Source organism: Syngnathus leptorhynchus, chromosome 13 (genome assembly GCF_054491065.1).
Source record: "Syngnathus leptorhynchus isolate UIUO chromosome 13, UIUO_Slep, whole genome shotgun sequence".
Taxonomy (NCBI): Eukaryota; Metazoa; Chordata; class Actinopteri; order Syngnathiformes; family Syngnathidae; genus Syngnathus; species Syngnathus leptorhynchus.
Window position 1 is genome coordinate 5,610,767 of NC_141207.1, and position 13,937 is coordinate 5,624,703.

The 13,937-nt window shown below is 41.0% G+C and overlaps 1 protein-coding gene across 3 annotated transcripts in view; it reads left to right on the top strand.

Annotated features, from left to right (window-relative positions):
* The window catches only part of agbl4 (AGBL carboxypeptidase 4), a 162,244-nt gene that overhangs the window by 101,417 nt on the left and 46,890 nt on the right, over window positions 1-13,937 (top strand). For all 3 annotated transcript variants that reach the window (XM_085928077.1, XM_085928078.1, XM_085928079.1), the window contains exon 6: window positions 7,241-7,280. In XM_085928077.1, the coding sequence (XP_085784203.1) occupies window positions 7,241-7,280 (40 nt within the window). The remainder of the gene's footprint in view (window positions 1-7,240; window positions 7,281-13,937) is intronic.

Consider the following 13,937-nt stretch of genomic DNA (forward strand, 5'->3'; position numbering starts at 1 on the left):
TGTGAAAAGCACATTTATTTTTCTTCTTGGCTTTTATGTTGAATCCTCACTGGGCCTTTTTTTCCCTGTTGCAAAGAATTTTTTCAAATACTTTTTCTTTTCACTCATTTTGCTAGCTTGTGATTTTATTATTAGCGTAACGCCATCAAGACAGTTAGCAGCTTGATTATGCTTCACGAATCAGTCATAGACAGATGTAATGAATGTAAAAAAAAAATCAGCCTCGGATGGTAAATAAACCAGAAGTACTGTGAGCTTTTTATTCTTTCATCTGTGAGGCTAGGTCCATAGTGGCCCAATCATAGCGACTCATGTGAGCCACAAGACTACCAATGGCATGAAGTTGGTACTGTTTAAAAAAAAAAAAACTAAAAGACAATTCATCATTATTTGCTACATGTTACAAAATGTACTTTTCTTCTAAGAAATTGGAATGAATGGCTTTCTTGTAATCACTTGTCATCAATTTCGCTCAGCATTGCTAGCATTTGCCACTGCTAACAAAAGAAGCAGACAGCCTCATTTTATATCGCAAGAGGAAGCGGATTTTACATTTCCATATATTTTTTTTGCATGTGTGAACACATTTCCTCACACTCTACTTTGAACATTTAGTTTCCTTATTGTCATTATTTTCACATCCTTGTTTGCTCCCGTGCATATCGACCCCTCAATTCCCCCCGCTGGTTTTAATACGTGATTAGAAGTTAGCAGACATCTGGTCAACGCTTGGACATCTGGAGAGGGCGTCGTCGCTTGTTTTAACACAAGCTCTCATCTCACCGTTTCATTTCAACGAGGCGCTTTTGTTTGCATTTGCGTTTTCTGCAGCGCGCCTTCAAACTCGTTGCCCTCGCTTTCCCGCTCTCTCTCTCCCGCCGCACGCAGCTAATTATTATTCCATTTAATTACCAGTCGCGCAGCAGTCCAGCCCGCTTCAGCTTTAAAGAACCATTCAGCACTCCATTTCGATACCTGATTAAACTCTGTTAAATGGAAAAGTTATGCCAAAGAAAATGCTTTAGTCACACAACATTTTGTTTCATTTCTTTTCTGTCTCTCGCCGTCTGGTTACTTGAAGATAACGCCCATTTGAATTTGTTTGGGGGTATATTGTAAATGTGAAAATAAAAGTGTTTTCAAATGGGAGGGGGCGAGGGGTTACGGTAACGAGAAACAAACGCAGCTTGCAAGTACACACTTTAATCCATAAAGGCAATAAACCGATAGGAACGTACACGTCGCTTGACCTTCAGCTCTAATTAGGTCCAGAGGAGAGATGGGTGAACTTTTCAACCTTATGTCTTGTCTATTGATACTCGGACGGCGTTGTCTGAATAACAGAACGATCGATAGAGTTCACTGTTGTGGACAGGTACAACATTTTTGAAACTTTGCAAGTCGCTTCAAGTCCCATATGGACCAATCCCACTTTAATTTTCCATCTCTCACACATGATTGAAGACTCTGTAATAAATAAATAAAAAAAAAGTGATGGAAATATAACAGTAGCAAGCCAAAGGTGTTTTTTAAATTTTACTCCTGAGGATTTTCTAACTCAAATCTTAAAAGAGTATTTCAATAGAGAAACCTCACGGTTATAGCGAGACTACAGTGTTTTTCAGGATAATTCAAGTTTGGGGCTGAATCGATACAAATGTACTTTAGTTCGTCTTTTCATTGCAAATGTAACGCAATAATCAATGAGGCCTCATTTCACAAGAATCTTCCCAGTTTTGTTGTTGATGCTTCATATTTAAAATATAAAAAAAGACATGACTCGGTTCAAATGAATGCATTTTGATATGCTCTTTGTATGATAACCAATTTAAGTGATCTTTTGCACTTTTTGCTATCTTGTGCCTTTTCGACCGAGAGGTCATCGAGTGAGCATTTTCAAATATACGTACAGCAGGTCAATACGCCTGCACTCTCTCAGGCAAAGGTCAATCATAACCCAGTGGGGAAATGATGATGGGACCAAGCCCTCCTTGCTCGGAGTGTGTGTGAGTCCAATGATGTGTTCAGGGTTCAAGAATGCTGTATCTTTGTCCTTAAGTCAATAATAGCTCCCTTGGTATCAATACGGCATCATTGATTCATTGCCAGGTCAAAGAGGAACCTCGCAGGATCGTACGTTAGCTGTATTGTTTGTGCTTTTATGTACTGTACAGTATTGACTCTTGGCTTGGAGTAAATATTTTCCCAGTTCTCTTTTTTTTTTCTCTCCTCGTGCTTTGGTTTCCTTCACACATTCCCAAAATATGCAAGTTGCCCATTGATGTAAACATTTGTTGTTAATAGTTGCTGGTCAGTTTGAGCACTATACAGTATAAATTTATATATATATGAATATCTTGTCATGCTGTATAACAGAGCACCTTGAGTTACTACAGCAATTTTTGTTTTACATTTTGAAATTTATGGATCATCACGTAAGCATCCCCTCTATTTGACCAATGGTTTATTTTCCCCGGAGTTCTTTTTCTATCCGTCTCTAGATGATCTACGGTGTGTTAGCCAACATAGCAGGGCTTCTGGCTGCAGCTATCTAGCAGCAGACTCTGATCTATATGCCCCCACTAACTCCCAGTAAAACAAAAGAATTGATTTGAAAATGCTTCCACTTGTCTTTAAATCTACGCATGGCTTAGCGCTACCCTACAGTGTTGACCAGTTCGCTGAGTACACAGACGGACAGATCCGTGATATCTTTGACTGGCCTTACCGTGGTTTCCTTCTTTTGGACTTTGATTGGTAGTTCTTTAGAGTTCTTGACATCGGAACACCTTAGCAGGTAAGGTAGGTAAATGGTAATAAAACATGGATTGACAAAATGAAAGTGGGCAAGGGGTTGATCCCTGTGGCAGCCCTGTTGGAAGTATTTTGTCTGCAGTTGTTGGGGATCACCTTCTTTCACAACACAGCAGCAGACTTGTCCCTGAGACTCACTCCGATCCGGCTCGAGCACCTTTGACAATGCTGTCAATGCTGCCGGGGTCACCGATTGGCAAGTCCCGTTACGAGGCCGGAAGTTAAACAACAGGGCTCAAGCTTATTTCATCTCATAAGGAACAAATACGGCACAATGGCTCAATTTATGTTCCCCTCAGCCCTCTTGTTATTGCACACCCTGTATCCAGGTGATATTTTACGATACCGAAGACTAGCTTATTTTCTCCAGGCTGACCTGAGTTGTCCTATCATTGCCATTGCGCTCCTTAATATTAAGTCTTTATCTTTCCCCATGGCTGCTTGGTGTTCTGATAAAAAAAAAAAAAAGCGTCCACTTGAAACATTTATTAGCACTTTTAGACCCGCTAACAAAAGAGCAAATATTTTCATCAACATAGAATTCTGGATTTTACAATCTCAGTGGAATGTTTTCAAGTCGACTGTCACAGTTAAACCGACTCAAGTTTGTCGGTGGGATATCGATAACACCAAGCGTTTGAGCGAGGCCAACTCCAAGGCCGCCCGAGCTGTAAAGCGTGGCACCTGGGGGACATTTTGTTATAATCTGCTTGACAACGCTGCGCTATAGGCCATAATCAGCCAGGTGCACCAGTTATTGCCTTCAAAGTCTGAGTATTAGAAAAGAGACAAGTGGGGGCGGCGCGGTCGTAAAGCCTCGACCCCACGGGATGACGGACAGCTGGAGGAAGGCCTTCTCACGGCCATCTCACCTGCTTTTTCTAATTGCTCTTTATAAATATGGAATGAATTCATGATGGAAATGAATCACGTTTTAGTGTGAGTCACTGTGAAAATCGCCTTCATCGATATTCGTGCGCTAAGATAGCATAAGCGACATGTATTATCTATGTCGCTTTTAAAAGGAGCTGGAGAGAGGTCGGCCAGAGCCCTCGTGCAGGTGGTCATAGGTAGCCTCTGCCTCCGTTGGAGAAAACGCAGCTCTCGGCTCTCACAAGAAATAAATCTTTCATTTGGTTTGTTGTATTTTTAACCAAGGGCTTCTTGGTCACGCAACAGTAAGCCCAAGCTCCGCCTCCCCTTCGCTGCCGTCCACTCTTTCCTCTCAGCATCGACACCGATTTTCAATGACACTGACAAGATAACATTTCGGCGAGCTACTTTCTTGCACAAATGAGGCCAAAAAAGTTTGTTTTTTTCACCCCCCTTGATTTGAAGTGACATTTTACAGCAGTGTACTGAATTGACAGATTGTGTTATAGAGATTAGATGTTTTGGACATGTCGGAAAATACTTTTTATACCACCACAATGAGCGCAATATAAAATTGAAGTGTGGACTTTTATCTTTATAGTATTTAAAAGAGAATCAACAGGAATAAAGAATTACAGCACAATAAAAGCAGAGGCTAAAAAGATTTGAATCCAACTAACTTGTCCCTGTCCAAGGCCACACCCCTTCACTCATGTTCAACAAGCCGACGTTGATTTTACTTCTACCTGGATTTAAAAAAAAAAAAAAAAAAGATTCCACAATACAATAGGCTTTTCTTTTTTTTGTAATCTTGATTGAAATAGAAATAGAGGTAGGTAGTTTGCATCAATGACTATAATTCCCAACCGGCTGAAGTCACATTTTCTATGATTGCTTTGCTTCAAACTCTGTTTTGTGATGGATCCTAAAAACTACAAATGCTTCTGCACTTAACTGCAGCATTTTTCTATGTGCCCTCATGCCTCTGACATCATCTCATAGATGACTTTAGTGGGCCAGGCAGTTGAACCATGAGAGCTTGTTGAGCCCATGAGCTCATCCTTACCTCATTTTCTTACCCCCCTTTGTTACCGACACGACAGAATGACTAAGATGGGCCAAAATGGGAGCTGTAAAGTGCTGCTGATCTCGTGTGTGTGTATGTGTGTGTGTGTTTTCACGTGAGATAGTGGGACACTATTGCTCAGCGTTCAAATGGGGGCATTGATCTCGATGACTAAGATATTTATATTTTTCACAACTCCGTTGACTGTGTGTGTTTTTGTTTTAAAATAATAATAATAAAAAAGAAATAGCAACAATAAACATAACATTCATAATCCTTACTTTGGTTCTACACAATTGTGGTAGGTGTTAAGGTCACATTGTAATATCCTCGTTTGTTGGGTTGAAGCTGAGTATGATTTAGCCATATTGACTTTCAATTAATTTGAAATGAGCTACAAAATGATGTCTTTCATCTCATCTTACACTTTCCTCTGCGATAACCATCAGCAAATATGAAAAGTTGATTTTGGAGGAAAAGTTGGCAGATTGCTTTTTGGGTTGATTGAGTTTGAATATTTGAAGTAATCGTATTTTTTGAGGGGCGTTGGGGTACAATCATATTTTTTATATTATTTTTATATTCCATTGCATTTGAAAGGCTTCATAGACAAATTAACATGACTGGTCTGATTAATTGTTCTTTTTCTAGAAAACCATTGGGTTGTCCGAGTCATATCAGAAAACTATTTATTTAACAAAACAAAAATTCCAATTTATATGGAACAGTGATTATAGATGCAAGTGGAGAATGTGATGGCAGCATTCGTAGAGAAACCAAGCAGTTTGTCTTTTAGTCAGAACATCAATTTTCATTGGTTTTAACTCTCTTGCAAAATTGCGTCTTTCCACTTATGGAGCCACGGATCGAACTTTATCAGGCGCCGCATTAATAAACATCCAAGAATAGAAGCGCTGCTCTAGGCTTGATTGGGAAAATAAATCCATGTTTTTATTACAGCTTTAGAACACGGACACCTTAAAATACTGCCGTGAGTTAATTGTGTTTAATATATCTTCATTTAGTTTTGTAGAGTATGTTTTCTTCAAAAATACAGTCCAGTTCATTTTATCAGCTTGCATACATCTTTATTTACATCCATCAGAGGGTGCTAAAGAACGAAAATGAGTATTCAACTTCTCACAAGTTTGAATTTTAAAGCAAATAGTTCCTGCTGTGACCTTTGGGACTTGGTGATGACCTGCGTGCCCTGCCTGGACAAATTAGCCACCTGACCACTTCAAATTGTGTTTTAGGAAAAGAATGAGAGTCAGTAAATGGGAAAGTGCACACGTTTCTTTTTACATTTGTCTCATTTGTGTGTGTATCACTATCTCCCAGTCCTTGTTTATTTTCAAAAGTGACTTTCTTTCATTATCAATCCAAAGAAGCTCATTTTCTCAATGTCCTCTTTCTTATTTTTGTTATGCACGCAACTGCTTTTTATTGTCTGAGAAGTCTTTTACTATTTAGATTCCAACAGATTCCTCATTGTTTTTAAATATTTGGCTATTTACAATTTCACATCATTTTTTTTTTTTTTTAAAGGCAATCATTTCAATTGTACAAGCTAGCACTCGTGCAAGACTGAAAAGAGTGCTTTTACGGACAGAGCGTGATCTCCGCTCGCACCGGGCTTGTTTTGTGTCTCATGTTGTCACAGTGACCTCTGCTGCTTGCTTGGTCACCCAGCCAGCTTCCATGTGGCTCCACACATCACATGCCAAGAGTCTTTTTTTTTTTTTTACCCCCATGTGTTATAAATAAATAAAACATGCCTTTATTTCTAGTTGAGTTTGATTTAAATGTATTTTCTAAAACAAGCTCGCCATGCAAGAATGAGATCCCAGCATTCGGCAAAGTCAATTTTGGAATGGTGGGCCACTTCCTTCCCATGTAACACGTCATAAGTCTCTCTTTATAAGAGCCGCCACTAGATACTAAATGAATGTTTAGTCAGCCATCAGCATGTTCCACTTGAGGCGTGCATGTGAGGCGAGAAGGACTCCGAGTATTCCATAAGTGTCTCTTTGCTTTTCCCTCCGAGCAACTGGTTAATGTGCTTGGATGTAAATGATGTGTAGCTTTGACCGTGACCTAGTCAGTGTGACATGCATGCACACACACACACACACACACACACACACACACACACACACAGAGTGTGTCTTGGATATCTTCTTTCCTGAGGGACTGTTGGTTCAAGAGGGTTGAGGTGTTGATTACTGCAGTGCTCGCTCGTCAAGTGTGTGTGTGTGCGTGCGTGCCTGTGTGTGTGTGTCTGTCACCTTCCATCTTCTCTTTTAAACCACTTATCTGACACACACAAAATAAATTAGCTAGACTAGTACTTTCAACTTTAGTATGCTTTCCTTATATACTCCAAATAGAAAAACGAAATATTTTTCCCAGACCATCTCGTCGAAATTTTGTTACTTGATTTCGATGATTTGTGATGTGTTAACGGATGTTTTTGCTTCTTTTCAGCAACAACGACAGCTGGACCTGTTAACCATCACCAATTGTGGTAAGTCTTTGCCATTTTCACATTTTACTGAGTTCTTGCCTCACACACACTCCCCAAAAATATATTTATTTTTTTGGGTCACAATGTTGGATGAAACAAAATTATCTGGATCCAAATATGTTTAATAAAAAAACATACATTTATTTAAAAAAAACATATCTATTCTGTGAAACCACTTGCCCCCTCCCACAATTATTTGTGGTGATGTGATACATTTGGTAACTTGGCATAACCAGCACACATTTTTCTGTTGATTCAACATGGAAACAAAACACAAAGCCCCGCCATTGCTCTCCAGTTGTGAGAGAGGCACTGATGTGGAGAGTAGCATGAGCAGAAGTTTGCAAACTCAGAGCGGAGAACCAGATGGGGATGGCAAAGGGATATAGAGATACCCATATGTCCAAAGTATCTGTGAGATCTAATGTGCTTTGATTAGAATCACGCACACGTGAAGCTCTCGCGGCGCAGGTTAATTTCGGGGGTTTACGTTGCAGCTGTTCTTACAGACGGCACCGATGCCAGCGTTGGCTGCTTTTCACGGCTCGACAGAGGACGGCCACAGTTAGACATGAGGTGGGAAGGAATGAAAAAAAAAAAAACATGAGGGAAGGCTTATAAGTACTGAAACACCTTTTTGGATTAAGTGAGAAGTTAAGAAAAAAGACATACTTTATGTGTTGGATTACACTTTTTTTTTTAACATCTGACTTGTCAGTTTGTGTTTTAACACGGAAATGACAAGGCAAATTTATGGGTGGCTTTGTGGTAGGTGCCAAGATGCTGAATTTAAGTTGAAAGGTTTAGGCTTTCTTGAAGTTTCTCTTCTCTCAAAAAGATGAAGCAGAAATTAGTCACTTGTAGTTGAACTAAATTGGAAGATGATGGAAGAAGCTCCAGTCAGTTTTACTTCAAAATCCAATTTGACCTCTACTACACAATTTGCTGACTTACTTGGCATCGATGTCTGAGCCTTTTCTTTTCTACTGGCTAATCTATTGCTACTGCAGATTAGAATTGAGTGAGGCCAAATAGTTACCATTACCTGATAAGCAACAATGTGCGTTTTCAAACAACACTAACAATGATACAGTCAATACTTGAGCACCAATTGTTTACCCTTTTTCACAGCCCAGTTTGGTAGATTTTTATCCATAATGTAAATCCATTTCATGAATTATTAATTGAAACATTTGCTTCTCTGGGTGGGATATGTTGTTCTTGCGGCTGTTAGAAACATCATCTCCCTTAGCCCAATTCTCTTAGTCCTTTGTGATATGACGTGAAGTTTCATAGCAAATTTGAGCATTTTCAGAATCATGTATCCCGTCCGCGCCTGTCCATTCATCCATCCATCCATCCATCCATCCATCTCATCCATCTCAATCCATCCATTCCATCCACCCATCCACCCATCCATCCAATCCATCCATCCATCCCATCCGTCCATCCATCCATCCATCCATCTATCAATCCATCCATCCATCCATCCATCCATCCATCCACCATCCATCTATCCATTCCGTCATCGAACCACCCGTCCATCCTCCCCAAATCCATCCATCTATCCATCCATCCAGCCCCCCACCCAAATCCATCCATCCATTTGCCAGCCAATCACAAAGACACGTCTTCCCCTCATGTGGTCTTCCCCATCATCAGCCCACTCTTTCTCATCTTCCTACCGTAGCGTCGAGTCGACAGCAGGAGGGATCACCGGGGGGCTAACAAACTTTATTACCGCGGTGGCTAACATGTGTTCTCCATTGTGTTCATTTGACTAGCCAGTAAACAGTCTGGCCACCTAATTGACAATCTCCAAACATCCAGGCTTTGTGAACATAGCACGCCATATCTCCAACCGTCTACCTTCTCAGTGTTATTTCCCCCACTCATCCGGGCGCCACCCACACAGAGACCCACTCAAACCTCTCTCGACCCTCCTTAATTGGACACTTGAGCGGCACGCGGCTGCATCTGGCTTCTGTTGAACACAGCCTGACATTTCAGACCACTGACCTTTCTAGCCCCGCCACAACTAAATAATGATTAGTCCCGGCAATGCTTTTCACCACAGCAACAGCAACACAAATTAACTGCCGCTGGACACACACGCGGCAACAAAAAACACCTGAACGCTTTGTCTTCTCGCAGTGAGAAAATGGGGTGCGGACATTGATTTGAGAGGCTATTGTCATTCTTTTGGCCCATCGATTAGATTGTCCTTTTCCATATGTGCCAGTTGGCGCGCAATAATGTGTTGTTGTAAATCAACTCGGCTCGCCGCTCTTTAGTCTCTCCTTTCGTCTTTTATGCGCTCTCAGCATTACGGCGGAGAGAAAAAAAAAAAAAGGTCAATCATATTCATGAAATCCGGGCCGGTTTGAGAGGACGCTGGCACACGAATGCAGCATGTGAGCATCCAATGCAATGACGGGCATTACCTAAATGTTTTTGCTTTTCTATTTAGCTTTCAAAGGAATGGAAGTATTTTTCAGGCCAGCGATAGGGGACTATCATGTTTGTTTGTTTGTTTTACAACCGTAAAGTACACAATAGCAGCATACAAGAAGAATATTAAAACACAAATCAATGTATAAATATTTGCAGAGACGCATTTTATGTGGAAAATGGTTATGAATATTACATGCTATATATGCAGATGTAAATGGGAAAATTCATGCATAAATTGATACAGTATCTACACTGAGCGAAAGTGAATGGCTGCCAGTGCTGTATGAAAAAAAAAAAAGCATTAGGAACATTGCCACGTTAAAGTGTTTGCCCTCTTCTTATTGTTGCGTCGTTTCCCCATGTCCAAGCTCATCAAACAGATATAATTAGCAGAAAAAGATCACTCAAGTAAACATAAGAAAGTGATTATAAACCTGTGTGAATTAATAGTCTTCAGGATTTTGCTGTCCAGGTCCTGAAGGAGCAAAGTAGCCCCAGACCATCACACGACCACCACCGTCTTTGACGGTTGGTATAAAGTTCTTGTTTTGAAATTATTCTATTACATTCACGCCAGATCTATCGAGGCACACAACTTCCAAAAAGTTCAACTTTTGCCTCATTAATCTATAGAATATTCTCTCAAAATATTTGTGCTATTTTTCCTGTTTTTTTTTTATTGTGTTGTTAGAAACATTGGGTTATCTTTCTCCAACATCCAAATTTTTTGGGATCATCTTAAACAGTAATGAAACTACAAAAACTAAATGTTTTATGAGGGCAAAAATACAATTGCTGATTAATGTATTGACTATCAACAGTGGAATAACAACTGTACATAAAAAACAACATCGAAACAATTTTCACAGGCTATTGAGAGCAGCGCTCATTTGAACCTTGTTCATTAGCGTTGTCTACCCGCAGATATGCTTTTTGGTCCTCGCTTTGTTTCTCCAGGCAGACCTTATTACGCTGAGGTCACGCTCGCAAGCAGGCGACTGCTGAAATTCAACGGCGCCGTCTGGATTTTTCACATTACTTTTGTGTAACAGCGGGAATGAGAACAATACAGTGGGACGCGGATCTCACATTTGCCACACGATCGGAAACACAATCACTTTAGCCGTATTGTTACCATGGAAACAGCATCGGGTGACAAATTGTAACTTCAAAGTGGGTCACGACAGCTCCGACGGCATTCAGGAGATGCTACAAAACACGTCGGATTGTAACTTCTATTAATTAGAAAACAAAAACGATTGAAAAGTGTCATTTACTCACTAATTATTATTTGAATCTAAAAAAAATTAAATGATAGCAAGACACAAAACCTCAAATTCCTTCAGATGGTTGTATTTCAACCATCTACAAAAGAATAACAAAGAAAAACAAAAGTAGTGAAGGTGCCTTCAAAACGCCCAAGTCATGTTTTGATGTCTCTGTTGTCACGCCATGTGGTGCATTTAGCAAATTGTGCTCATTGAATTCTGTCATACTTTGGTCGACGCCTCCCTCCATCCCTCTCAAGCCTTCAAGTAGAGACAGATTGCTTTTTTTTTGTGCCAGCGCCATTACTGTCCGACTTTGAAGAAAACATTTTTCTGTTGTCTGCCTTTAACCTTCCTCATTTATTCTTACCGTAAGATCCCTGGCGTCAAAGACTTGCATAACTTTCTATCGCTTACCAAGTATTTCTGTCAAGTGACCATAATGAGCATCCTGGTCCCCTTTTTAGAATTCAAACAAGAGTCTTGAGTTTGTTTTTCTGGTACTGTCCTCCTTTAATTAGAAACAATAAAAGTGGCAGCAACATAGCAAAAAGAGAAAGTGAAAAGTGTAAAAACAGCCTGGACATACTGTGCGCAATCTCCTGCCTGGTGTACATGTAGACCTGAGCTGATAGAAATCTTGGAGGGAGGGGCGAGAGGGGGGGGGGTTGAATTTCCGCTTGAACGACTTTGCTTTCAAGCTGCAGAGATTTGTTTCCACGGAGGCACCTGAAAAGAGGGAGTGCACGAGTAACACTAAAGAAAAAAAAAAAAGTGTGTTTTAGAAAACATGCTTTTGTCTAAATGATCAGCTCTGAAAAGGTTTGCTATTATTGGCCTAATTATGTTTCCTGTCGGTGTGTATTTGCATATTTTTTCCTCCCGCTCGATGTGATGCCTCACTTCCATTTTGTTGCGTTGTAAAAAGCACATAAAGGAGGGAATGGCTGCCGACGGGAGGGAGGGAGCACTTGCTTCTTCATATTGAGCAGTTTGTTTTATTGAATGCTTCTCCGCAGCGTAGCTAAATAAGCAGCGGCATGCTAATGAACGGGCCAACCGGGATGCTAATGTAGCAACGAGATGGAGACCCATGCAAGGCCCATTTTTTTTCAATCTGGGCCCGTGGCCGTATTTTGAAAATATTTGTCATCAAACAATTCCACGCCCAAATGTCTTGAGCAAATAATATGCTAATTTCACGCCACGTACACACAGCCTAACGCTTGTTGCTTCGTGCAGGGAAAAGGAAAGCCAAGAGAGTTATTGGCCGAGAAGGTATGTGACCAAGTCGCTAAATAGGCTGTGAACAGGCTGGAGGCTTCCAGATGATTTCTTTGTCACCAGTGGAGCCACCAGTGTTGCCGAGCACTGCTGTGGAGCAAATCCTCCCACAGAGCACTGATTGGATTTTTGTTCCGCCGAGCCTTTTGTGTTCATAGCGTATAGGGACTAGATAATAGGGGTTGATGCCACTCTGTCTCCCTGTTATGGCTGCTGGATTGAGTTCTCGGACTCTGTGCGTGTGTGTCTGTCTGTCTGTCTGTCTGTCTGTCTGACTCCATCCCTTTCCAAACAGCCATGATATCACCGCTATTGGCTTCTGGAATATCTGGGCCTGAAATTTCCATTCTTACTAATGTCAAGGCTAAATAAAATGTTAATCCAACTCACCTGCCATTCAGCTCAAGTCTCGGAGGAATGTTCAATGTCACAAATGCAGTGCAGACCATCTCACCTTGCCAGCAGATACGCACCACCACGGTCAAGGTCGTTGTCATAGTTTGACGCTCACTTATGTGTGCCGGTGGCTGTGTATGGTAGAGTATTCTACTGTATATATAAATAAAAAAATGATGAATTATTAATTTCCATAGGGAAATTCCACATTTAATTGCCCTGTTTTCTCCGAGGGGTCAGGTGCAGGAGCATTCCGTTAAATCCGGGGAAAACGCCACTCAGCTGTCCTGTGTGTGACTTTGTACTGACCTCTAATGGAGACGGTGGAAGCATCCAGAAAGGTTATTACAGGACAGTGACGGCTAATGACGCTAAACTGCCGCTGTCTAGGTGGTAGGAAAAGAAATGGTCACGTGCAAGTCACCCTCAGTTCAGGTTTTTCTTTTAAGTTTTCAATTTCATTTCAATTATATCTAGTTTAGTCTTCACTTTTTAAAAATGAATCCTTTACCTTCATTGCACGTTTTAGGTATGATTTCCAATTTCAAAGTCATGCATTAAGCTACACTCTGCTTTCATTAACCTTTTCTCTTTTACTACTAGCTAAGTAATGCTTGAGATATTTTGCAACTTTACTGGAAGATGGATTACAAATTAAATGTTTATGTCACAGCTCAGCTTCTGCATGAGAAAATGTTACTATTTCAAAATAACGTTGTTGTTTTTTGTACACAGTAAACATTCCCTTCATATCGGACTGTCAGTCTATGCTTTCGAGAAATATTTGTGAGCTCAATAGAAACCAGAGTGGAATCTGAGTGACCTTGACCACCCTTCACGGGACAAATGGAGCAATTTGAGTGTCTGTGTGGTCGCATGTTAAGTAAATCGCACTCTTTTTCACAGCGCTCTCCCTCAACATGCCCTCTTTATACTTGGCTATTACACTGGCCGCCGTGCCACGCAGTCGCCATCAGCCAAAACAAGGAGCGAACATTGGGTCGGCCCGAGTTTTAGCTGCCATTATCTGTCAGATGCCGCGCACCTGTGAGCCGGGCCGCATGACGGGCGGACGGGCGGTCGTTGGTTGCTCAGCCAATCCCAGCGGCTCCCTGCTGTCAGTTAGAGCGGCAATAAAAGTTCTCTGTCTGACAGCAGCCCTGGAGGAAAGGCTAAGAGAGGCAAAAAGACCAAGATGTGAGGGGGAGGCAGGGGGTAGGATGCCATTATGGTGAGCTGTATTTTCCCAGACTAA